The following is a 24992-nucleotide window of genomic DNA, read 5'->3' on the forward strand; positions in this document are numbered from 1 at the left end:
AATCTGCTGTGGTTGCTGGAAATAGGCGGCAGAGGGCACTGGCATCTCGGTGCCAGGAGCCCTGGTTAAAGCGAGCAGCTGTGGTTGCTTGAAACGGGAAGCAGGGGGTGCTGGCATCTCGGTGCCAGGAGCCCGAGTTGAAGCGAGCTGCTGTGGTTGCTTGAAACGGGAAGCGGGGGGCGCTGGCATCTTGGTGCCAGGAACCCCGGTTGAAGTGAGCTGCTGTGGTTGATGGAAACGGGAAGCAGGGGGCGCTGGCATCTCGGTGCCAGGAGCTCCGGTTGAAGCGAGTTGCTGTGGTTGCTGGAAACAGAAAGCAGAGGGCTCTGGCATCGGAGCTCCGGTTGAAGCGAGCTGCTGTGGTTGCTGGAAACAGGAAGCAGAGGGCGCTGGCATCTCGGTGCCAGGAGCCCTGGTTGAAGCAAGCTGCTTGTGGTTGCTTGAAACAGGACGCAGAGGGCGCTGGCATCTTGGTGCCAGGATCAGAATCAGAATCGGAATCCTTTAATGTCCCGCAGACGGGGAAATTTGTTTGTCGCAACAGAATATTACGAGAACAGCGCAATAGCAAAATAGACAATAGAATAGACACTATAATTAGAAAGGGGAAGAAAATAGAATCGAATCGACGTATATACATATTTACATGATGTAGTGCAAGAATTGACAGTAATTTTTATATACAGACCGGAGCCCAGGTTGAAGCGAGCTGCTGTGGTTGCTGGAGACAGGAAGCAGAGGGCGCTGGCGTCTCAGTGCCAGGAGCCCCGGTTGAAGCGAGCTGCTATGGTTGCTGGACACAGGAAGCAGAGGGCGCTGTCATCTCGGTGCCAGGAGCCCCGGCTGAAGCGAGCTGTTGTGGTTGCTGGAAACAGGAAGCAGGGGGCTCTGGCATCTCGTGCCATGAGCCCCGGTTGAAGCGAGCTGTTGTGGTTGCTGGAAACAGGAAACAGGAAACAGGGGGCTCTGGCATCTCGGTGCCGGGAGCCCCGGTTGAAGTGAGCTGCTGTGGTTGCTGGAAACAGGAAGCAGGGGGCTCTGGCATCTCGTGCCAGGAGCCCCGGTTGAAGCGAGCTGTTGTGGTTGCTGGAAACAGGAAACAGGAAACAGGGGGCTCTGGCATCTCGGTGCCGGGAGCCCCGGTTGAAGTGAGCTGCTGTGGTTGCTGGAAACAGGAAGCAGGGGGCTCTGGCATCTCGTGCCAGGAGCCCCGGTTGAAGCGAGCTGCTGTGGTTGTTGGAAAAAACAGCGGGGGGCGCTGGCATCCCGGTGCCAGGAGTCCCCGCAAAGGTTAGCTGCGGTGATGGCTTTAACTGGATGGCGGTGGGCACTGTGGCGTTTGCCCTTGAGGTTGTAGGTTGCTGTAGCTGATGATGATAATCCTGATAGGGATTGTACTGTCCCTTTAACAAGAGCGTAGACGTCACTGCCTGTAGGGCTGTGCGTGATGACGTCACCTGGAAGCGATCTGGTGTTAACGGAACAAGCAGCCATGAGGTTTTTTTTTTTTTTTCCAAAAGATTGGCTGTTGTGGTGGCTAGAACTAGTTAGCAGTGGGCACCATGTTGTAAGTTGCTGGTGTCGATGATGAAAATCCTGATGGGGATTGGAAGGTCCTGAAATCCATCTGGGCACTCCCTTTGGAGTGGAGTGATGACGAGAGGTGGTAGCAGAAACTCTAGAGTCATTTGATCTGGCTGAGGATCTCTGTCTCCACTTTTGCTGCTGCACTTTCTGTTGTCTATGAGCTTTCTGCTGTCTTTGGGCTGTAGTATTTAATTGTACTGTCCCTTTTAACAGGAGCGTCGACGTCGCGGTGAGTTGCGTGCGCGTGATGACATCACCCGGAAGAGAGCTGGTGTTGACGGAAGAAGCTCACATGCGTGTGGAGAAAGTTTGGCTTTAAAGTCCATTCGGTGAAACAGAATTCATTTGTCGTTTAAAGTTTTCTGGGGAGTGGCTACTGTCCAATCGGTGACTGTAGAAGATGAAAGCCAGTCGGGGGAACTCACTGGAGCGTGGAGACATTGAGACCGGCGAGTTGTTCGGCCGGTGTTGGCGGAACGATGGCGGGAAGCTTCGCTTCTTGGAGGTGAAGGAGACGGCGAACTGTGGCGAACTGCAGCGACGGTGACTTTCTGTTCCAGAATTTCCTCGTCCTCTCTTTGCTGCGGAAGGAGGTGGGCTGGGAGACACGGGAGAGTCGTCGGACGAACTATGATAATCTTGGATGTTGAGGAGAGATGAACCAGGCGGGATGCGAACCATGGATGAGACGAAGTTGGTGCTCTTCGGACTCGCTCGCGCCCTAGCCGGCTGTAGGGCCACTGGAATCAGGGTCTCGGGTACAGAGGTGACGGGAAAGTTGTCGGCTTCAGATGAATGGTGAACCTGATCTCGTCTGAAAGATCGTCCCACGGGGATAGTGATACGAAGTCCATGATGAGGTGAGGAGAGCCTGATGTTGCTCGTACAAAAGTTTGGATGTGCTCGGGCGAGGCGATGTCGCGTGATCTCGTTTCTGGGTGCGAGAGCGCAGAATACGAGAGCGAAACATGCAGAATACGAGAGCGAAGCAGATGAGAGGGTCAGGTGGTTATTTATAGAAATGCGGAAGTTGGCGCTGTTGAGGTGTGGTCCTGCTCCTGAAACTTCGCCAATTAAGCTTCACTTAACATGTTGAGATGTTCAGTGTGACTTGGTACAGTTTGTCTCTGACTGTCTGTCCACAGTCCAGCTGTTGTTCTGGGTCTTACCTCCACACTGGGGACAGGAGGAGTCTCCTGGTGAAGCAGACTGGTCCCAGTATGAGGTGATGCAGCGTCTGCAGAACCAGTGTCCACAGCTGGTAGAGACCGGATCCTTCAGGACGTCCTGACACCAAACACAGCAGGTGGGCTGCTTCTTCACAGAGACATGACTCCTCTTCCTCTTTCTGCGAACACATTTCTTTACAACTACAATGATTTGATGATTGTTGTTAAAAACATCCAGATTTGGTCGACACTGTTGAGAAGCTCAGACGCTCACAGAGAAAAGTCAAAGCGTCGATACTTTTCATCTTGAATTCAGCATTTAGTGTGTCATGAAAATGATGTGTGAAGATTATCTCTCAGAACAAAACGTGTCAGTATCAGAAACTCGTGTTTGTCACAGAGATTATTTTCTGCAATAATCCAAAATCCAAGTCAAAAATCTGACAGGCTGTTTGTGGAGGGAGCCAGAGCGATGCTAACTTCAGGGTTAGCCTACAAACATACGTCATGGTTCCACCATCTATTTCATCCTGCTGAGATTTGTTAGTGTCCTCCAGGATCTGACTGAGTTCAGACATGTTAGTGTTCAGGAGACTTTCAAAGACTTTATGTTAGTGTTTCTTCAGTCCTTGAGCCTGATGTTACTCTACGGCAAAACATTACCAGCAAACACTGAATGAGTTGTCTCAGTGCTCTTACTTTGTGTCTGATGGTCCAGGTTCAGTACCGAAGTTTATAGGATCAGTTTGCGACCGGTCACTCTTCATAGACGGACAGATGGATCCTGGAGGTTCTGCTCTCTGTCTGCTGGACTGAACTCTGCAAACACCAACATGTTTTTATTCACATCACATGAATCCTTCATCAATAAAGTGATTTAAGAAGCTCTACATACACAAACTGCTGCTGCTGTCCATAAAAAGGAGGTTTAAAAGTTTCTGTTTGTCCTCTTAGATCAGATTACAGATTTATAGCAGACACACAGAGGAACATGAGGCGGGAAAAGTCTCAACTATGGACACAAAAGACTTTTTAGTGGAAATCTGAATACATGAACACAAAATGAAGAAAGATAATGAGCTACACTCAAAATGTGTAATATTATTTGTAACATGGTTTATTGATATTAATATTAATTGAAGTCTTATTTTCAACTATTTATAAAAACAAAACATGAAACAAGTGTTAAGCCTGAGAACCAAAATGATCTTTCCTCAATCTGTGGGAAAAGCTTCAGTTCATGAGGAAATAGAAGAGTGGAACTAATGAGCCCAGGTGGTGTTGCACCAGGTTCCTGACTGTGAGGGAATCCGCAGCTCTCCAGAGGAAAACTGGGAAGAGAGAGCATCGGTTCGTGTCTTCACTCCTCTGAACTTTCACCTGTGTTTTTCAGGTTGGTACAGAGTGAAAACCACCAATAATAACTCATAAAGTGAAACTCAATGTAGCGCGAGTGTGTAGAGTTTGTTGACGAACTCGAGTGTTTCATTAATGAGTTTTAAAAAGTGTATTAAAGTAAAACTGTTTACGGCGGTTAACGGTGGCGCCCGCGTTGCCTGCGACCTAATTTGCACACAATGTTTACATTTGTGTTGTAGGTTCAGATCACTATTAACATGATTGTGCACATTGCAAGCCATTTTATTTTAAGCTGCAGCCCTGAACATTTGGCATATATGTTTCTATTTTGTTGTTCCTGTGACTAAGAATTTCTAAGAGCTGTGAAGAAGTTTTTAAGCAGAAAAGCACTAAGTTAGAATTAAAGGTTCAAACTGTGAATTTTGTGAATTAAGTCAAACTGTTTCCCTCGATGACATGGTTGATGTTTCTGTAGGAAGTACAGTTTCATACTGCAGTTACTGGGTTTTAAAGTGTGCACCTAGCAGCGGTGGACCGCCACTGCTGAGTTTACATTTTTTGTAATGAGGAGAGAGGAGAGGTGGAGAGTGGGCTCTGTCTTGTCTCTTTAGAAACTAACGTTATAACATTTTTCGCTATGGACGCTTCATATCCAGGTCAATCACACACCTGTTTGAGACGACTTATGAACATAAATCATGAACCACAGTGCCACCTATGGAGACTATGAAGCCTGTTACGCTATTTCTTACAGCTGTTACAAGGGCATGTGAGCGGAGCGAGCGGGGAGCAGAGCGTGCAAAATATAGTCGGAGTGCAGAGTGGGTTTTAATCCAAAGGCCAGAGCGATGGCTCCGTTCCGCTCCAGTTCCGTTCCGATACCGCTCTCCACGAGTTTAGGGCATGCACAAGTCCACACAGACTCATGTGTGCCTTCAAGCCTACATCAGAGGTCATTCGTTGAGAGATGGAGTTTGTAAAATATTTCGAAAAACAAGCAGACAGGTCATATAAGTGCAACGTCAGGAATTGCTCCCTCTTTTACATTTGAGCAAGCGTGGAGCGATTTCACCAGAGCTGAATGAAAATTCAGGTGAGCAGAGAGCGGTCTTTGAGCGGAGATGTCTGGTATAACTTTGAGCGATGGAGTGAAGGAGTGAACACCCACGTAAGCGGGGAATTGAAATTCTCGCTGCTCAGCTCCGCTCACATGCTCTGGCTGTTAGAAGAATGAACAGTAATATAACACTTTTGGCTGCCAGTACTCATGGTTCTATTGTCATATTATGCTTGGCAACTATCATTATCTCTGTCAAAGAAACTTTGCAAGCGTCTCCTTCCCTACATTCATCCAGATGTACCGTTACTGGTTGATACAGGTGATGCGCCACACTAAACTCCAGCCCAACGAGAAACTTTGAGTTTACTTGATGTCAGCACAACGATTCTAACAAGCATTGGGTAGATGGATTTTCTAGGGATGGTCATTGGAAATTAGCTAAGGCTGTAAAAGCTATGATGCTTTCTGTTGGATTGTTGTACAACCCACATTATTTGTATCTGTCCCTATCAAATAAACCATATACAATACAATTTGTGCCGAGTTCTTAAGTAAGGACTCCGACTTTGAGTGGCGTTCCAGTGTACTTTTTCAAGGCACAGACCTTTTGGATTGTTCTAGTATTTATGTAAAATAAGTGATTTTTCTGTATATGGTTGGTTGTTAATATATTTTTTGTTAAATTATTGTCAATAATTGTTTTAAAGACATACTTTTGTGTTCAATAAAGGTGTATTTTCCTAAAGCTTGAGACACCTCATATGTAAGCGAGACAGACATTTCCCTGCTCATTACTGTGAACAAATGTACTGTTATGTACTTCAGCCTAAAGAGCCCCTCTGGTGGGGACAGACACATAGTAACCTCCCGGCAGGGTGTGCTTTGCGCTTTGCCTTTGCACGCGGACGAACACTTACCTCCACTGCTACAACTCCATCCTAGGGGAAACACTGACCAGTATGTTCTTTTATACTGCACAGTCAGTTTATAAAGATTCCAGAGTTAAACTCTTGGCTGAATTATTTGCACTAAGTGGAAGTAGCCATTGATACAGAACTGATGCTGATGAAAAGCTTCTGAAGAAAAGGGTAAAATCCATCCAAGAGTGTGGTGAAACTAACAAGGACCGAGGTGAGATGAACCGTACTAATTAACTTTATTGAAAGAAGGCATGAAGTGAATTAAATGATGGACATCTCTCTATAAAAGCAAGGAATCTCTGTCTGTCTGTGTGTCTGTCTGTCTGTGTATTCCTCAAATATCTCTGTGGATCAGGATCAGACTGACCTGAGACTTTCAACATGGCTGCTGTGTGGTTCAAGGGTGTGCGACTTTGCATTTGTTCGGACTGCAATGATACCGTTAATAAATTATTTCATAAATGCTTTAGAAATTCCAAGAGCATTGTCCACCAGAGCCACTACAGTCACGTGCGCACCAGAGCCAATCACTGCAGACCCCACCGCGACCCCCCACCTTAAGAAACAAGCAGAGTTATACCTGCAGCGGCACGAGCTGGACCAGGATTTTGCCGGCGGTTCGGTCCCGTTCTGTTCGTTGCATCTAAACTGACTGTTGTGTATTAATGAGACTAAATGAGTACGGACCGAGTCTGTTCGGGTCTGTGGAGATCCGGAGACGCGCGGACAACAAAGTGGAATCAGATCTGTGGATGTTCGTGTGTAGCTAGCGGCACGTCCAAAACCGGACTTAGGGTAAATAATGTCCGCCACGCTTTTTCGCGAACATTGCCGTCACGTTTGCTTTGTGTCTGGTACAGGAAGAAACGGTAAAAATGGGCTTTTGTCACGAAAATGTCCAAGCAGCAAGTTTGGTTGTTGAGGAACAGGAAGTTGTGGGAGGGACGTAAGCAGATGAATGACAGGCACTGACGGTCGGTGTGTAGACAGCGATATTGAGAGTTGAGAGATTTGTGACATTTAGCGTGATTGGAGTGTGTAGTTAGTGTGTTATGTAGTGTTTGGTGTAGTGTGTTTAGTGTGTAGTGGAGTTGTTTTTTGTTTAATGAGTCAAAGCAATGAGGAGACTGCTGAATGAGCATTGCCTGCATTTAAATGTAAATAGTTACATATAACTTTGTACATTTTTAAAATGTATGCACATATTTAGCAAACAACAATTTTATATTTGCATTATAAGTAATACAAAATTGTTTGTTAAACATATTTGTGGTTTTCACAGTAAAAATTCTAACTTTTTCTACTCGGATTTTATGTATTTTTTGTGATTTTAGGTCCATTGTGTTAATACAGTATGTCAAAATAAAAAAATAACTGTACAGTCACACATGTGAGGTTGTGCTGAAAATAATGACACCAAGTAAATAGTTTTTAAGGTGAAATATGCTGGCAAAATCAAAAATAGTCAAAAACGGCCAATTATACCCTGGAATATCGGATTTCACAACAAACTAGTGCTGGGCGGTATGACCAAAAATGTATATCACGGTATTTTTCAAAATTCCTACGGTTTCACGGTATATGACGGTATTTTTTTTCATGCATAATCAGGTGTTCACAGAATTTTCTACTGGTTGAGAGAGCAATTACTGCCCCTTTTAGATAGAAAAGGCGGCACATTTGCTGCAAGGTAAAGGCAGCGCTCTATCTATCTATAAGGGAGGTGTAATTTTCCTCTCTCAACCAGTTTCTCATTCCTTCTTCCCAAAAAGCGCCACTGAGGTAGGTGTAAACATGTGACATGACATGAAGCACGAAGTTGGGTGTGAACAGTGACATACAACATATGCATCGGAAGAAATGTGGCGACACATGATAGATTTACTTAATTATAGACCCGTGGCCCATATTCTCGCCTCCTCAGTCAAACACACGCCGATGTTAAATCCCCGCTATTAAAGGAAGCGTGCGGTGGAGGGCCTCGCCCCCTCCATTAGCTGCCTCAAGCAACAGATAGCTAACAGGAAGCAGGTCGAATTTGTCTTCAAAATAAGAGCTTTATAATGCTCCTCACTGAAGTTTAGAATGGGGTTCTTAGCGGGGGGCTTTTAATTTGAAAGTTGCGACCGTAAGTAGCTTGCCACTACAACAACAAGCTAACAGCTACAGAGACAGAGGAGACGCTGCATCTCCCGGATCTCAGCGGCTTTCCAGTTGCTCATCTTGACGTCCACGGATGAAGTGAAGAACTGCAATGTCTATCCTATCCATCTTCACCGTAACATAACACCAGAGCACTACTGTTTACCCCCACTACGCCTGGCCGTCGCACCATGCCAGTTTAGAAGCGCAAAATTGAAGAGGGTCCGGTCTGAAACAGTGTCCCGCGGCGCAGCGTTCCGAACGTTGTGTAATCAAATACAACGGTATGGCGGTATACTGAAAATTCATATCATAACTAAAATATACACCGGTATTCGGTGTGAACCGGTATACCGCCCAGCACTACAACAAACCTAAATATCCCTGATGTCCCACCTTCAAACACAGCCTCAAAAAGCTACTTAACCTCCCACGTTTCTATAGGAATACATTTTTCTTACGGGCACTGCACTAGTATATATAAAAACAAAGGGCACTCATTCACAAGGAATTGTTTCATATATATATTTTTATGTTTTTGAGCTCTGGAAATAAAGAGGAAAACTGGGAAGAGAAAGTGTCGGTTCATGTCTGTTTTTCAGGAACCTGAACGGCACTGAATCAAAAATCATTTGTTACTGAGGTTCTGACCATGTTGAGACCCGTAATACAAACATCATCATCACTGAAACATGAGTCATATAAATGAGTCGTCTCAGTGCTCTTACTTTGTGTCTGATGGTCCAGGTTCTGTACTGAAGTTTGGAGGATTTTCATTGGACCAGTCACTCTTCAGAGACGGACAGATGGATCCTGGAGGTTTTGCTCGGTCCAACTCTTCCTCCACACAAACACTCATCTTCAGGTCTGAGAGGTGAAACATGGACTGTGAGCTCAGAACACAAGAATCAGTAAACAAGTTTGCTCAAGAGAGACGCAGGAAGAGAGAACAGGAAGTAACACACAATCTGTCTGCCCTTCACAGACAGACAGACAGACAGACAGACCGACAGACACGCACACACACACACACACACACACCCCTCTGGGCTCCTGGTCTTTAGTTCCAGTAGTTTGAATGTGTATTATTCAGCCTATCAGGACTTTGTGTCCACAGAAGAATCAAAGTGTTGACTTTATTCTAATATGTGTTTCCTCTACAGTCCACAGAGACTAAACTGACTCACACTCTCACAGTAACATCACAAACACTGTAGTGTCTGTGTGTGTTGTTTATACATCCTAAGCTCTTATGGACAGGACAGGACCAGACGCTTCCCTTAAGTATATGTGGGAAGGTAACAACGTAAAGGTCTCATGTCTTGGATAATAATTTATTAGCCTGTAGTGTGCGTCAGAGAACGGCTACAGGAAGAGGCTCTACACTGAAGCCTGATCAACTTAGAGGTTCAGGGTTTGATTTAACATATACAATTCCATCTAAGTAGAGAGGGACTAGCAGGTCAACTTTAAATAACACCAACATATTTACGTAATCCATTTCCTTGAGACATATTCCAATAGAGATGTTATGCAGTCCCATTCTTCTCTAAACAGGATAGAGGGACCCTCAGTCCCCCAAAAGTGAACAATTAGAGGAAATAGGCGGGTGTGAGCGAACGGACCCTAAAAAGGATCCACGCACCAAAGAACGGTGTGGATTTTGGTTGATCTCCTAAGACTGAGGGTTCGAGAGGATTTCAGTTAGAGCAGAGGGCAAAGCATTTGGGACAACACTTTGCCGAAATTTGAGAATACCAGAGAGTGGCCACACTCTGGTTCGGACGCTGGCTAAAAGATCTGTTACAATAAAGATTGCTCTATCATTCCACCAGCCTTGCCTCCGCAGAATTCTTTTATCAACATACTATACACCTTTGGAGGACGACAGCCCATACACTTCAACACCTTGTTTTAACACTCACCTGTCTCACACTTCCTCCTCCGTCTTCTTCTGTCTGTTCTGCTCTCAACATGGAGTCTGACGGACTGAACACTTTAGTCTCTCTCCTCAGACTTCTTTCTGCTATGTTATCTCAAAATGGAGTCTGACCTCAGTGAACACTTTAACTTTCAGGTTCCCGCCCTTTCCTCATGACACTGAATCACTAAGTAGTGATGCCCCTCCCTTCTCCGTGTGTGTGTGTGTGTGTGTTTTGCCTGAAAATGAATGTGTTAAAAACAAAACAAATAAAAGTGAACATACCAATTCTCCTTTACATTTGTCCTCCTTTGGTCCTCCTACTGTAGACAAAAGACATATTAGAATTACCTCAGCAGTTCTGTGTGTTCTGTGATGAGTCATTTGTTAATCATTGACAAAGAAAGCACAACATTTGCTTTATGACCACCGCCGCAATGTCAAAACCTGTTTGTCTCTTCCCAGTCTGCTTCACTGACGTCCAGAAGGAAGAGTACTTCAGGAGGAGGTTCAGTGATGAAGATCTGTCCAGCAGAATCATCTCACACATCAAGACCTCCAGGAGCCTCCACATCATGTGTCTGATCCCAGTCTTCTGCTGGATCACTGCTACAGTTCTGGACCACATGTTGACTACAGACCAGAGAGGAGAGCTGCCCAAGACCCTGACTGACATGTACTCACACCTCCTGCTGGTTCAGACTGTAGTGATTTTGGTTAATCAAATGGATTATAGATTTGACTGATAATTCAATTCTCACCACTATGCAACTATTTGTAAGTACAAATCGACTCGATTTATCTTTCCAATTTGTCTTTACATAACCCCACTGAATAGTGGGGTTATGTAAAGACTTTCAAGATGTGACTCTGAAAGTTTAGCACTGGTCAAATTATGCAGAAATGAATACTGCACAAATATGAATGATTGCCAACAGTTTACTGTCTCACACGGGGCACCATATACACCGCGTCATGTAACATTAATAGTGAGTTTTGGGTTTAATTTGGCTATCAATAATAATGGATGATTATCAGGGATAATTATTAATTATGATAAATAATAATATCCAATTTACATTAGATCACTTCGGGGCATCGCATTTGAAGAAGAGAAAGGGCAACCAAATCACAAAATCAGTCTCATAAAAGGTACTAAATGTCAATTTGTACCTTTGATTAAAAATTAAGAGTTGAGTTTGGCAATATTATTACAATATTAAATAGACAGCATGGAGGTTCAGAAGTCTTTTATTCAACACAGAGATGAAAACACACAATCTAACTAACATGCACTGTGTACAGATGTGTGTAGTGTGTGTGTGTGTATGTCACTTGATGCCATGTTAGAGAAGATGGTTAGTTGCATCCAAAGACTTGAGTTTGTATGAAGCATGATTCCACCAACATCAAATTAAGTGTGTAGCAAAGCAAACTACCAATAACCTGACCTGAGATCACAATAACACCCAAACAGTGAACAAACACATAGAATAAACACGTGCATTACATCAACCAGAGTCTAAAAAGTTCTGTGCTTACCTGTGCTATGCACAGTCTTTGAAGAAAAGGTGCTGGTGGGTCCTAAGCTGATGAACCAAGCGGGAGAAAGTTTTGATTCCAATGGTGAACAATGTTGCTCTTGCTGTACAAGGTCTGACGAAAGACAGCAGCTAGAGGAAACTGGTTGCTCATTTCCTTTGCAAGGATAGCATCTTGGTGCTAACTTGCTTCGTGTTCCTTGGATTGTGGCGTTAGCTGGCAAGCTTTGCATTGCAGCTGCTGGTGCTAACTGAGCTGTAATACTAGCAGGACCTCACATCACTGCTGATTACTGATAGAACCGAGCTCAAGATCAAGATGTGTTCACATTCTGAGCAAATATAAAACATGTTTATAGTTCATATGAGACCAGGAGCTAGAATATATATATGATTTTAATTACATGTAATAAACTGTTTGATCTGTGAGATGTTGCTGTCAAGTTTCATACACTCAATCTTTACTGGATTCAGCATATTAAAAGTGTTTCCTTCAGTTATTTCATGTTTTATGTTTTTAGCCAGTGGCTGGCTCTGGCTTGGCTGAAGTCTTACCAATCTGAAAACTATCTTTGTTAAAGTGTTTCTTTCTACATAAATATCTACTGATGTGAAGTATGGAGTTCCCCATGGGCTCTGTTCTTGGCCCTTTGCTCCTCTCTTGAAATATTTCTCCTTCAGAGTTAAGAAAACATTTCCACTGCAATGCGGATGACACTCGGATGTATGTGCCCATAAAAGCTGATGATCACAAAATTGGAGACCTATTGGTATGCATCAAAGAAATAAATGCCAGAAAACTTCCTGCTCCTGAATTCGGATAAAACTGAGATGCTTGTCATTGCCCCCACTCGAGAGACACCACTTTGATCAGGTCACTTTGATTTGGACATCTTTGTTATTTCTCATCGACTGTCAAGAACCTAGGTGTTTGAATTCAACATTCCCCATCATTATATTTCTATTGTTGGCTAACAGCTAGCTAGTTTGTCTGTGACTCCGTGTCATGTTCCTGTTGTCATATTATCTAATGTTCGTCAACACTGGTGCTCAGTTGTGAGCAGTAAGACAACTGTCCCAGTCCAGCTCAAGGGAAGGACAAATAAGAGAATACAAAACATCCTTTAAATAAAGATTTATTCAATGCATACATATGTAAATCTGCAACATCAGTAGTGTTTGCATGTATGTTGGAGCGCAATGAAGATAACTGAAAGAGCAAGAAACTGAGGAAAGAGAAAACTTGACTCAAACAAACAAACAATATGTCCATACTGAGAGACAGAAAGAACTGGCTGAATCTTCCAGCTCATATATCTCAGGAAATCACAAGTGGGAATTAGGTGCACTTCCTGCATCCATCCCAATAGAGAAGGACATCTCAAAACAGGAAGTTAGGAGGCTGTCGGGTGTCAAACAACAGAGGACCAGTTCTTGTAGTGTATCGTTTTCATATCAATATAGAGTTCATCATTCTTTCATTTCAGTCTTTCATGTGTCTATGGCAGTTCAGGTCATCTTTTGCCTTTTTAAAGGTTTTTACTTCTTTCCCCTAAATGTTTAAGAATATGAATGAAAACAACCATTCTTTAATGTAATCTTTAATTTTTGGGTGTTTCCTACAGAACACAACTTGTCCTGTGCTCGCTTCAGAGTTCAGCGCTGCAGACAATGTTCAAACAGGCTGAACAAGCACACGAGTGATGCTTTGCTCGTTGCGCAGTAACACGGACCAGTCGATGGTGCTGCTTCAACCTTTCTGGATCAGGACACAGCTGATTCTCTGAACACCTCCACCTTTCATGTCTCATACCAGTACCACCACCTGATGAGAGAATGAGAGAGAGCAGAAGTGATACATGAGTGTTTCCAGAGACTCCCTCCATCAGCTGTCAGTCAGTGATATAAAGACTAGCAGGACTTCAGAGATCACATGTGATGAATGAGGACGACTGTCTCTACACATCCTGTGATACTGTCAGCTGTAATCCAGCTTTACTTCCTGTAGACATGAACACAACAACAACAGTCGTCTTCACATCAGCTCAACACCAGATCACAACAAGCTTCTGGCTCGTCTGATTGGCTGAGTGTTCTCTCTCTGTCTTTCTGTCCAATCATGAAGCCTGTCACCGTTCTCCTCTCACAGCTTCACTGAGGAAAACAGGAAATACTGGATCTTCACTTTGATACTGACTGTGTTCAGAACAATACTGCTGAAACCAGCGTGGACTGACTCCAACCCTCTACTGACCTCAGAGTCTCCAGTCTACAGTGTGGACTGTCCTTCAGATCAAACAGCGGCTTCATGTCTGAACGCTGCAGCTTGTTGAAGTTCAAGGCCAGATGTCTCAGATGGGAGGGGTTGGACTTCAGAGCTGAGGCTAAAGATGCACAGCTGATCTCTGACAAACTGCAGTTTGTCAATCTAAATAAAGAATATGATGATTGATATAACGTCACAATTAAACTATTCAGTCAGTTTAAACATCGCAGAGCTTCATACAAAAGCTGTTGTCAAGTTCATCTTGAATATAATTGTTATAGTCTGAATATTTCACTTTTCGTTGTATGATGTATTTTTCATGCCACTTTAAATACATACACTGGAATCTCAGATGAAAACCAGAGTTTCAGAGGGTAACAGTACCCAGAGTAATATTTTCCTGTTATATGAAGGTTTTCAATTTGAAACTCAACATTGCTCTGCCACAGTCAATGGACTAAACCACAGAAGAAGTAAACACAATTTAGCATTATGATACCCGGTGTGGATCAGTATAATATCAGCCCTATCCCTGCACTTTCTTCTTCACATTCTTCGGGATGAATTAAGTATGTATGTATGTATGTATGTATGTATGTATGTATGTATGTATATACGTATGTATGTATGTATGTATGTATCCATCTATCTATCGTCTGCAGTTGTCAACACAACTTCCACAGCATATTAATCTAAGCACAGAAGTAAAAAAAATGGTGTCTGACCTCAAAGTCTCCAGTCTACAGTGTGGACTCTGCAGAGAATCACACAGCAGCTTCACTCCTGAATCCTGCAGGTTGTTTTGACTCAGGTTCAGATGTCTCAGATGGGAGGGGTTGGACTTCAGAGCTGAGGCCAGAGAAGCACAGCTGATCTCTGACAAACTGCAGTTCCAGAAGCTGGATAAAGAATAAATGATGACGATAAAAATCCATTAAAAATCCAGTCAGATGAGATCAAATCAGACGACATTCATTATCAATAGTTTGATGAGTGGTCTCTAAAAGAGCCAATCAGAAGAGGGTGTGTGTCTGTGTTCTGAAGAATCAATATTAATGGTCAGACATTAGTTATGAAGACATTTCATGTGAACTTGATAATGTTAAATCAACTATGAGTTCAGAGGATCTTTTGTTTACCGATGAGACCATTTACCAAAAATGCAGACTAAATTTAGATCAATTGTGAAAAAAATTACGTTTACAAAGTTATGTTTGAACATAAATTAGCTTCAACTGTTAATTAAACATTTAGATGTACAGCAGTAACAGAGAGTCAGTGAACTGACCTCAGAGTCTCCAGTTTACAGTGTGGACTCTGCAGAAAATCATACAGCAGCTTCACTCCTGAATCCTGCAGCTTGTTGTGACACAGGGTCAGATCTCTCAGATGGGAGGGGTTGGACTTCAGAGCTGAGGCCAGAGGAGCACAGCTGATCTCCGACAAACCGCAGTCCCTCAATCTGAATAAAGAATAAATGAAGTGAGTTTAGAAGACAATGTTCCTGCTTGAAATTATTCAGTGTTTAATCATCTGTCAGATACACAAAGTGAAACAAATCTTTCATTAATATCAATGACAACGTGCTCCTGTTTCAATAAAGACGTAGTGACTCCACCTCTTAGACTCTGCAGCTCCACCAGAGGCTCCATCTATACAATCTCATGTTGTGCAGCCAAACAGAAACCAACAGAAACTGACTGAAGATTTGATTCTACTGTTTCAGATCAAAATCATCCTGAGTTTAAATATTTCAGTCAGTATAAACGTCACATGTCATCATAAAGGTTCTGAACAAACATGTTTGTTATCGTCTGACAGAGAAGAAAACACTGGTTTCTGTTTTTATTCACAGAAGCACGAAGGAATCAAATGATTAAGAGGTTCAGAGAGAATCAACCAGTGATGAATGTTTAATGTTATATTAGATCTGTTTTAAATATGAAGCTGAAAAAGACGCTCAGAGTCAATCAGCATCAAATCTATGAGGTCAAAACCCCTTCAGACCTGATGACATGAAAACTAAAATTCACAAAGTTTGAATAATGTTGTGAAAGTGTGAACAAAGGTTTAAAATAAATATTATTATTATTATTAATATTATTATTGTTATTATGTGAAAACAACAAGTGTGAAATAATAGTGTCACATTTATAATCAGCAGTGTAATATTTTCAATGTTCTAAAGTTTGTCTTCAGAGTTTCAGACAGTCAACACGTGCAGTGTGTTCAATCAGAGAGGACAATAAATTACATTCATCTGTCTTTTGTCCAGCGTGACTTTAACATCATCATAGCTCCTTTTTCAAAGATTCAATTCTTTCTATTCGGAGATTTACATGTGAATGGGGCCACACCTTTTTTGATGTCAAATATAAATGTAATATACACAGAGAAAAAACACATGAACTGACCCCAGAGTCTCCAGTCGACAGTTTGGACTCTCCAGTCCAGAACACAGCAGCTTCACTCCTGATTCATTCAGGCTGTTGGCACTCAGGTCCAGCGCTCTCAGATGTGAGTGGTTGGACTTCAAAGCTGAGACGACGACTTCACAGTGAGTCTCTGAGAGTTGACAGTTATAAAGTCTGTGAATACAGATAATAAAACATTCAAAATCAAATAAAATCTGACTCTTTACTATGAAAACAGACTCATTTTGCATCACAAAGCACATGAACATGAGCAGCTGTAGCTCAGCTGGTCAGCTGTTCGGCCTGAGCTGCTCAGTCAGCGATCACAAGGTTTGTAGTTTGAAACTTGAGCTCCTCGCCTCCACATGAGCCTCCAGACTTTGACCTGCCTGAGGGGATCAGCTGGGCTGATGTAAGTGCTTTTAAAGTGCCATATAAATAAACATAAATACATATTAAAGTGTCCTTGAGGGAAATAATGAGGCAGAAATGACAGTTTAGGACAAAAGTGTTGAAATAAGTGAGAAGGTGTCAGATGTTAGTTTACAGGCTGCTGTGATTTATATTGGTTCAGCTTCATGTTCACATGATGATCAGTGAACTGTGAAGTCACTGTAGGTTGGAACTGCACTTGTATGTATTTACCTCACTTATGTGTTTGTGTGTATTTTCTCAATCTTTGATGCATTTTATTCTGTGGCTCCATCTGCTTTTCATCTCTCATTTCATTTATTTAATGCCTCACACTGCACAAACACAAGAATTACAACTAAATATTGTGATATTATAATTTTATGGGTAATAATTTAGCTTAATGTTTTGAAAACAAGATGACTTAATGTCATTTCTACTCTGAGCTTGGTGATGATCATTTATTCAATCAGCAGGTTTAATACTTGTTTCGGTAAACGTGTATAGTGTTGAGGTTTTATATTATTCATGTGTGTTACGTGTTGATCTTTAATACTGAAGACTTCAGCTTTACCTCACTTCATAGTGTTCAACACATCTGGACTTACTGAGCCTTTCTACAGTTCCTCACAACTGGAATCAGTCTCAGTCGTCCCTCTGGAGATGTTCTGTAAATATCCAGGTTCAACTCATCCAGAACCTCCTCTGACATCTGCAGCATGTAGGCCAGAGCTGAGCAGTCGAACACAGAGAGTTTCTTCTGTGATCTGTACTTTGACCTCAGGAACTCTTGGATCTCCTGATGGACTGAGTGGTCGTTCATCTCCGTCAGACAGTGGATGATATTGATGCTTCTTTCACAGTGATGAGAGATCCTATCACTATTCACCTCCTTCAGGTTGTTGATGGCTCTCTGGATGATTTCTGGACTGTTGTCTGTCTGACCCAGCAGACCTGCTAAGAGTCTCTGGTTAGACTTCAGAGAGAGGCCATGAAGGAAGCGAACAAACAGGTCCAGGTGGCCATTTTTACTCACCAGGGATTTCTTAATGGCATTCCTCAGGAAGTCGTCTAGGGATGAGTCACTGTTATACCTCCAACCTCTCATAACCGTTGTGTTTCTTTTGGTGTAATGGGTGTCATGGCTATCAGTGCTTTGAACAAAAAAGTTAGAAATCTTCTCACGAAAAGACTTTGGTTTTGGTTTTGAGTTCCCATGTTTGTGCTCTTTTCCTGTGACATCCAGAGAAGTCTCCCCCAAGAAAGTCTCCAGCACCTTTATGTTCCTGTTGGTGAAACAGTGGAACATGTAGACTGCAGCCAGAAACTCCTGAACACTCAGATGAACAAAGCAGTAGACTGTTTTCTGGAAGATCACACTCTCTCTTCTGAAGATCTCTGTACAAACTCCTGAGTACACCGAGGCCACTGTGACATTAAGACCACAGCGCTCCAGGTCTTCTTGGTAGAACATGATGTTTCCTGTCTCCAGATGTTCAAACGCCAGCCTCCCCAGCTTCAGAAGAACTTCCCTGTCAGCCTCCGTCAGCTCATGTGGACTCGTCTCACGTCCGTCATGGTACTTCTGCTTCTTCCTCTTTGTCTGAACCAGCAGGAAGTGTGAGTACATGTCAGTCAGGGTCTTGGGCAGCTCTCCTCTCTGGTCTGTAGTCAACATGTGGTCCAGAACTGTAGCAGTGATCCAGCAGAAGACTGGGATCAGACACATGATGTGGAGGCTCCTGGAGGTCTTGATGTGTGAGATGATTCTGCTGGACAGATTTTCATCACTGAACCTCCTCCTGAAGTACTCCTCCTGCTGGACGTCAGTGAAGCCTCGTACTTCTGTTACCCTGTCCACACATGAAGGAGGGATCTGATTGGCCGCTGCAGGTCGGGAAGTGATCCAGACGAGAGCCGAGGGAAGCAGCTTCCCCTGGATGAGGTTTGTCAGCAGCACGCTGACTGATGACTTCTGTGTGACATCAGACACGACCTCATGGTTGTTGAAATCCAGTGAAAGTCTGCTTTCATCCAGGCCGTCAAAGATGAAGAGAAGTTTACAGACAGCGAGCTTCTCTGCTGTCACCTTCTGTAATGTTGGATGGAAAACATGGAGCAGCCTGAGAAGACTGTACTGCTCATCTCTGATCAGGTTCAGCTCCCTGAACGACAGCAGAACCAGCAGACTGACATCTTGGTTTTCGGAGCCCTCTGCCCAGTCCAGAGTGAACTTCAGCACCGAGAAGGTTTTTCCAACTCCAGCGACGCCGTTGGTCAGAACCACTCTGATGCGTCTCTGTTGGTCAGGTGAGGCTTTAAAGATGTCGCAGCACCTGATTGGAGTTTCACTGAAGGTCTTCTTCTTGGAAGCTGTCTCAAGCTGCCTCACCTCATGTTGGGTATTAACCTCTTCACTCTGTCCCTCTGTGATGTAGAGCTCAGTGTAGATCCTGTTGAGGAGGGTTCCACTTCCTGTTCCATCACTTCCTGTTCCATCACTTCCTGTTCCATCACTTCCTTCAGTCACACGTTCACATCTCCTCCTCAGACTGATCTTATGTTCATCTAAAACCTCCTGCAGACCAACATTCACTGAAAAGAGAAAAATGTTTTAGAGAATTTGACAATCTGGGATTATTTTCATGATCAATAACAATCCATCAGTATCAGAATATATAAAGTTTGAGTCTCTTCGGGTCTTTTCATTGACTTTGTGTGTAATCTAGACAATCTAGTAATTTGTCCTGGTGTTTGGTCTGAATGCCTCCGAAGTCTCTAAATAAATGTAATGACATGTAGAAGCTGAGATGTTTAAAGCAACATGATGTAACTTTTGGAGGTTAAAGCAGCAGCTTCAGAGTCGTGTTGATGGTCAGGTGTGTTGTAACAGGTGAACGGTGTCTCTGTCACTTGTAGGATCACAGCCTCACATACGTGTTCACTTCAACACGTAACATTGTGATGATGTCATGAGTTGTGTTTGTAGTCAGCACCTATATTACGTCTGACAAACTGTTACACACCTGGGATTTGTTTTTACTACAGTGGTGTTGCACTCAGAAACTGTGGGGGGCGCCAAATCACACAACATGAGAATTTCTCCATAATGTGTCTTTAACATGTTGAGATGTTCAGTGTGACTTGGTACAGTTTGTCTCTGACTGTCTGTCCACAGTCCAGCTGTTGTTCTGGGTCTTACCTCCACACTGGGGACAGGAGGAGTCTCCTGGTGAAGCAGACTGGTCCCAGTATGAGGTGATGCAGCGTCTGCAGAACCAGTGTCCACAGCTGGTAGAGACCGGATCCTTCAGGACGTCCTGACACCAAACACAGCAGGTGGGCTGCTTCTTCACAGAGACATGACTCCTCTTCCTCTCTCTGTGAACACATTTCTTTACAACTACAATGATTTGATGATTGTTGTTAAAAACATCCAGATTTGGTCGACACTGTTGAGAAGCTCTGCCGCTCTGCCGCTCACAGAGAAAAGTCAAACTGTGGTTATTGTTCTGTTTGATTTCAGCGTTCAGTCTGTAATAATGGTGTTATTTCAACTCTTCTTCTTCGTCAGGTTTAACTGAGGTTAAAAGTAGAGATGCACCGATCGATCGGCAACCGATCGCAATCGGCCGATAATGCCCCTATTGGTTTTGATCGGAGTTCTCAAAATAGATCAAATCAGGCCGATCAGATGACGTTTCAATATAGAGACAGTGCACTGACTGCATGCAGGGTGGGAATTTCACGGCGGCCATGGCCACAGCCACCCGAGTGCACAGTAGTCACTCACAGTAACTTCAGTGAGTCCGCGGTTCGCGCAGGTGGAGTCTCATCATCCCGATGATCTCACGTGAAAGCCTCTCAAACAGCAGCAGCGTCTCAAAACAGAAGTACGAAACTTACAGCACAGCGAGCGAGCTCAGCCGGTTTTGACATGATACGTAACTGACGTATGTGGTAGGATTTAGTCCGGTAAAGTAGGAAATATATTCACAGATTCGAACTTCCCAGATCAATAACGTATAAGTGAAACCTTGTTAAAACACAAACGACGGAACTTTCCTACCGTAGTGAGGAAGACAACGAGCTACAACCGTATGTTAATCAAAACGAGCGTCTGGACATAAACTCTGGTCTGTATGGTCAGCCAGCTGTGAGACGAGGGCGCAGGGACCGTCTACAAAGTGCAACACCGAAAAGAGAAACTACAAAAAATTAAATAACTTCACTATTATTCAGAGTGTAGTGTCACCAAAATCACTCCACACATCAGTGGTCTCCTGCTGGTTATTCTACAATTTTTTGTTTGGAAAAAATGTGCTTTGCCATAATTTTGGGGAATTTCTATTTGGAGAAATATTCAATAACACTAATATTCAGTGTGATGTCACAAAAATCACCTCACCCTAACCCTACTTAACAAAAACTACTTTCTAATGTAACTTTAACTTGATTTTGGTATTAGAAAATGTTTTAATACACAATCCATGTCTTATTATAAATAAGGATGTTATGGTATCAGTCTGAAAGGTAAATCAACACATTTTCTCAGTGGCCTTTGTGCCCTGTCATGTGGTCTTGGTGCCCCTGACCAAAAAAAATGAAGGCCAAATGGACTTGCCCCTAAAATGACAAAATTCCCACCCTGACTGCATTCCCACTAGTAAGCTACAGTTCCTCTATGTAAGCTGAGTCCAAGTTGTCTCTAAGAGTCTCTAGAGTGTGAAATATTGCACATTGCCTCAGCCTGCAATAAAACGGTGGTCAATTCATGATACTTTCTCATCTCCTAATTCTTATACTTAATAATACAATGTCAATGTTGTGTAAGAAGAATCATTAATTAAATATATGAAAGTTACACAAGACAACAATATAGAAGAATTTATGGATTTGACGCTGTGATCGGTGATCGGCAATATCGGGATCGGCAGATACTGCTTTCAGTGATCGGTGATCCCACACATAGACTTTACTGGTCTGACAGAATGACATCATCCGTGATGGTTTATCTAGAGGACAATCTGCCCTCGCTCCATCCCTCCTGGACCTGCACCTACTCTTCTACGTTCTCAGGTATCAGCCCAGGTATTACACTCCTCCTGGAAACACACACTGACTGTGATGTGAGCTCTCCTGCTTAATGTGTCTGCTGACACCGTGTTGTAACAGTCATATAAATGAGTTAGTATCAGTCGTCTTACTTTGTGTCTGAGGGTCCAGGTTCAGTACTGAAGTCCGGAGGTTCACATTTGGACCGGTCACTCTTCATGGACAGACAGATGGATCCTGGAGGTTCTGCTCGGTCCAACTCTTCCTCCACACAAACACTCATCTAGTCTGAAGTCAGTCTGAGAGGTGAAACATTAACTATGAGCTGAGAGCACAAGAATCAGTAAACTGTGTTTGTTCAGTAGTGACGCAGACCTGAGAGAACAGGAAGTGACACACACACCCACCCACACACACGCACACACACACACACACACACACACACACACACACACAGACACAGACACACACACACACACACACACACACAACACACACACACACAGACACAGACACACACACACACCCACACACACACACACACACACACCCCCCTCTGGGCTCCTGGTCTTCAGTTCCAGTAGTTTGAATGTGTATTATTCAGCCTATCAGGACTTTGTGTCCACAGAAGAATCAAAGTGTTGACTTTATTCTAACATGTGTTTCCTCTACAGTCCACAGAGACTAAACTGACTCACACTCTCACAGTAACATCACAAACACCTTGTTTTAACACTCACCTGCCTCACACTTTAGTCTTCCTCCTTCTGCAGCATCGCTGTAAAACAGAGACTGAACAGACTGAACACATTCACTTGAAGCCGCCCTCTCATGTGACACTGAGCTGCTCCTCCCCTCTGACATCATCTGTGTGTGTGTGTGTGTGTGTGTTGCTGCTGTTTGACAGTCTTACAGCAGACACACACTCGTCTTCCTGCAGCTACAGCTCACTGAAGGACAAAAAACCCACCTCGGACAGAAACGTGGAACACTTGAATATTCCTCTGACAGACAGAAACTTTGAAAATCCACAGAAGAAATTCAATGAACGATGTATAAAAACACAAAAAAGACGTTGCAACAAAAACAGCACCAGATTTACATTCATCAAAACACAATGACAGAGATTATGTCCAGAAAGTGTCGATGTCACTGCTTCTGATATGACTAACAGGTATTAATATTACCTGTGTGACTCCTCTGCATACCTGGAGAAGAGGTCTGGTCCAGTTGATCACTGCTGACATTCATCCAGGACCTTCATCAACTCTCATGATGCTGCAACACACACACACACACACACACACACACACACACACACACACACACACACTGTCCAGTAAAAATCACTCATTAAGTTTATAGCTGACAGACGGTCACACTATAATGCTGGCTAACATGTAAACTGCAGGTGAAAAACTAAGACAGACAGAAGAACTGGAGTGAGTTCAGAATAAGACCTTTAAACTACTCTCATTATGAGGATATAAGGATCAATGCTAATGTTAGCTGATAGCTGGTTACTGTCAATAACACGACAGGTTTGATTTTTACATGTTCCAGCTTTACAATGATGTTACTGATAGAGAGGGAACAAGAAACATTTCTGATTTGGTGGAAAACAAATGTTCAACTCTCCTTTTTGACAGTTAGCACAGCCAAAGCTGACAGTTTATTGCACATTCAAACCATTTGAGCTGTATTCCTGTTAAAGAGCAGTTAGCAGCAGAGACAGAGGCAGTTAGCAGTTAGCTTAGCTGCTTCAGAGGACAGAGAGCAGAAGGTTGGTTTAGAATCTGAGCGGGGTGCGTTTATTATCATAGAAAATTACAGCTAACCCAGGTCATACCAACAAGGATTAATTTAATCTAAAGCAAAGCTTATTAATGTAAACCAAAGTTAAACAGAGTTTAATCAACGTGGAGATGCTACTAACATGAAAATAAATATATTAATAAATCAATTAGTCAGGACCTGGTCAGTATAAAGGAGGGAGAATGTTTCTTCTGTATTTCTTAATAAAACGTCTCATTGTTTATTAATTATCTAAAAACTGTTTCAGGAGTGAGTGAAGTTTCTACTGCTGGAAACACATTTCCTGCTGCTGTGGCTTCATAATAAAAGACTGTCAAACACAGGATGCCAAAGGACTTTTATTGTAAAGAGCGTAGAGGAAGTGACAAGTGTGTTTTATAAATTAGTGGAGCTTCTTTAGCGCAGATCCTCGGATCATCCAACCGGGAGGGAGAGCGTCTCCGGTGTTGTATCGAGCTCTCTTTCCTCGTCGAGGAGTGTTTCCCCTGGCCCCGCCCCCATCCGGAATGCCCCGAAGGGCGAAGGAAGCGCGCGTTCACAAAAAGCTCGCCCCCGAGCTGTTGTGCTCGTACCACAGAGGCACTACGGAGAGAGCTGAGGTTCAAAATAGACTTTTTTTAGCGAGTTTAATCTGAGGATGTTGTATTGTGGACGTGAAATCCATATTTCATGACTGTCACGTTATGTTTTTAAACTGGGACAACAGCACATATGTTTGTGTTTTTATGTCTTTATTAACACAACCAACTACTGTTATAGATAGATAGATAGATAGATAGATAGATAGATAGATAGATAGATAGATAGATAGATAGATAGATAGATAGAATTACTTTAATGATCCCAGACTGGGAAATTATTTTATTACAGTAGTGGGTCCGCAAATAAAACATTTCATTCATAACATTATTATATATATATATATATAACATTATTTCTGTTAATAAAAAATATTATATTTGTGAAAGACTTTTCATTTCGAATATTATGAACTTTTTGAACAAAATGTGCTCATTCATTTATAGGCGAATATAAATTGCTATTTTATCATATTTGTCTTAAATCCAGTTCCATTATAGCAGGTAAAGCACATCCTGGAATATTACTGTCAGATACTGTTCCCCCTCTGTTCAGTGTGAAAGGAGGCTCACACATCTTTCGAATTCATACTAATGACTTCTTTCCCAACAACAGACAAGTCCTGTGATTTTCAGGCTGATATCATAAAATTTGACCATTTAAACAGGGGGAACACATCCTGACAGCTTGGAATATTACTGTCAGATACTGTTCCCCCCTCTGTTCAGTATGAAAGGAGGCTCACACATCTTT

At 42.9% G+C, this 24992-nt stretch overlaps 2 protein-coding genes and 1 long non-coding RNA gene across 3 annotated transcripts in view; all 3 read right to left on the minus strand.

Moving 5' to 3' along the window:
* LOC115595755 (NACHT, LRR and PYD domains-containing protein 14-like) overlaps positions 1 to 24992 on the minus strand; it is a 965684-nt gene that overhangs the window by 933612 nt on the left and 7080 nt on the right. Inside the window, 2 exon segments of the mRNA XM_030440560.1 lie at positions 8966 to 9104; positions 22586 to 23123. Coding sequence (XP_030296420.1) covers positions 8966 to 9104; positions 22586 to 22712 — 266 coding nt within the window. The 5' untranslated portion in view covers positions 22713 to 23123.
* LOC115595825 (uncharacterized) lies at positions 12820 to 14741 on the minus strand. Its single transcript, XR_003986785.1, has 3 exons — positions 14691 to 14741; positions 13954 to 14127; positions 12820 to 13524 (listed from the first exon to the last, which is right to left on the minus strand). It is a non-coding gene; the product is annotated as an uncharacterized LOC115595825 (long non-coding RNA).
* Positions 14904 to 21788, minus strand: LOC115595903 (protein NLRC3-like). The gene is made up of 4 exons (XM_030440753.1): positions 21732 to 21788; positions 17399 to 19368; positions 16380 to 16553; positions 14904 to 15427 (listed from the first exon to the last, which is right to left on the minus strand). Exons 1-4 carry the CDS (start codon positions 21786 to 21788, stop codon positions 15241 to 15243), a joined length of 2388 nt encoding a protein of 795 aa, XP_030296613.1. The 3' UTR covers positions 14904 to 15240.

The sequence above is a fragment of the Sparus aurata genome, chromosome 14, assembly GCF_900880675.1.
Source record: "Sparus aurata chromosome 14, fSpaAur1.1, whole genome shotgun sequence".
NCBI classification, from domain to species: domain Eukaryota; kingdom Metazoa; phylum Chordata; class Actinopteri; order Spariformes; family Sparidae; genus Sparus; species Sparus aurata.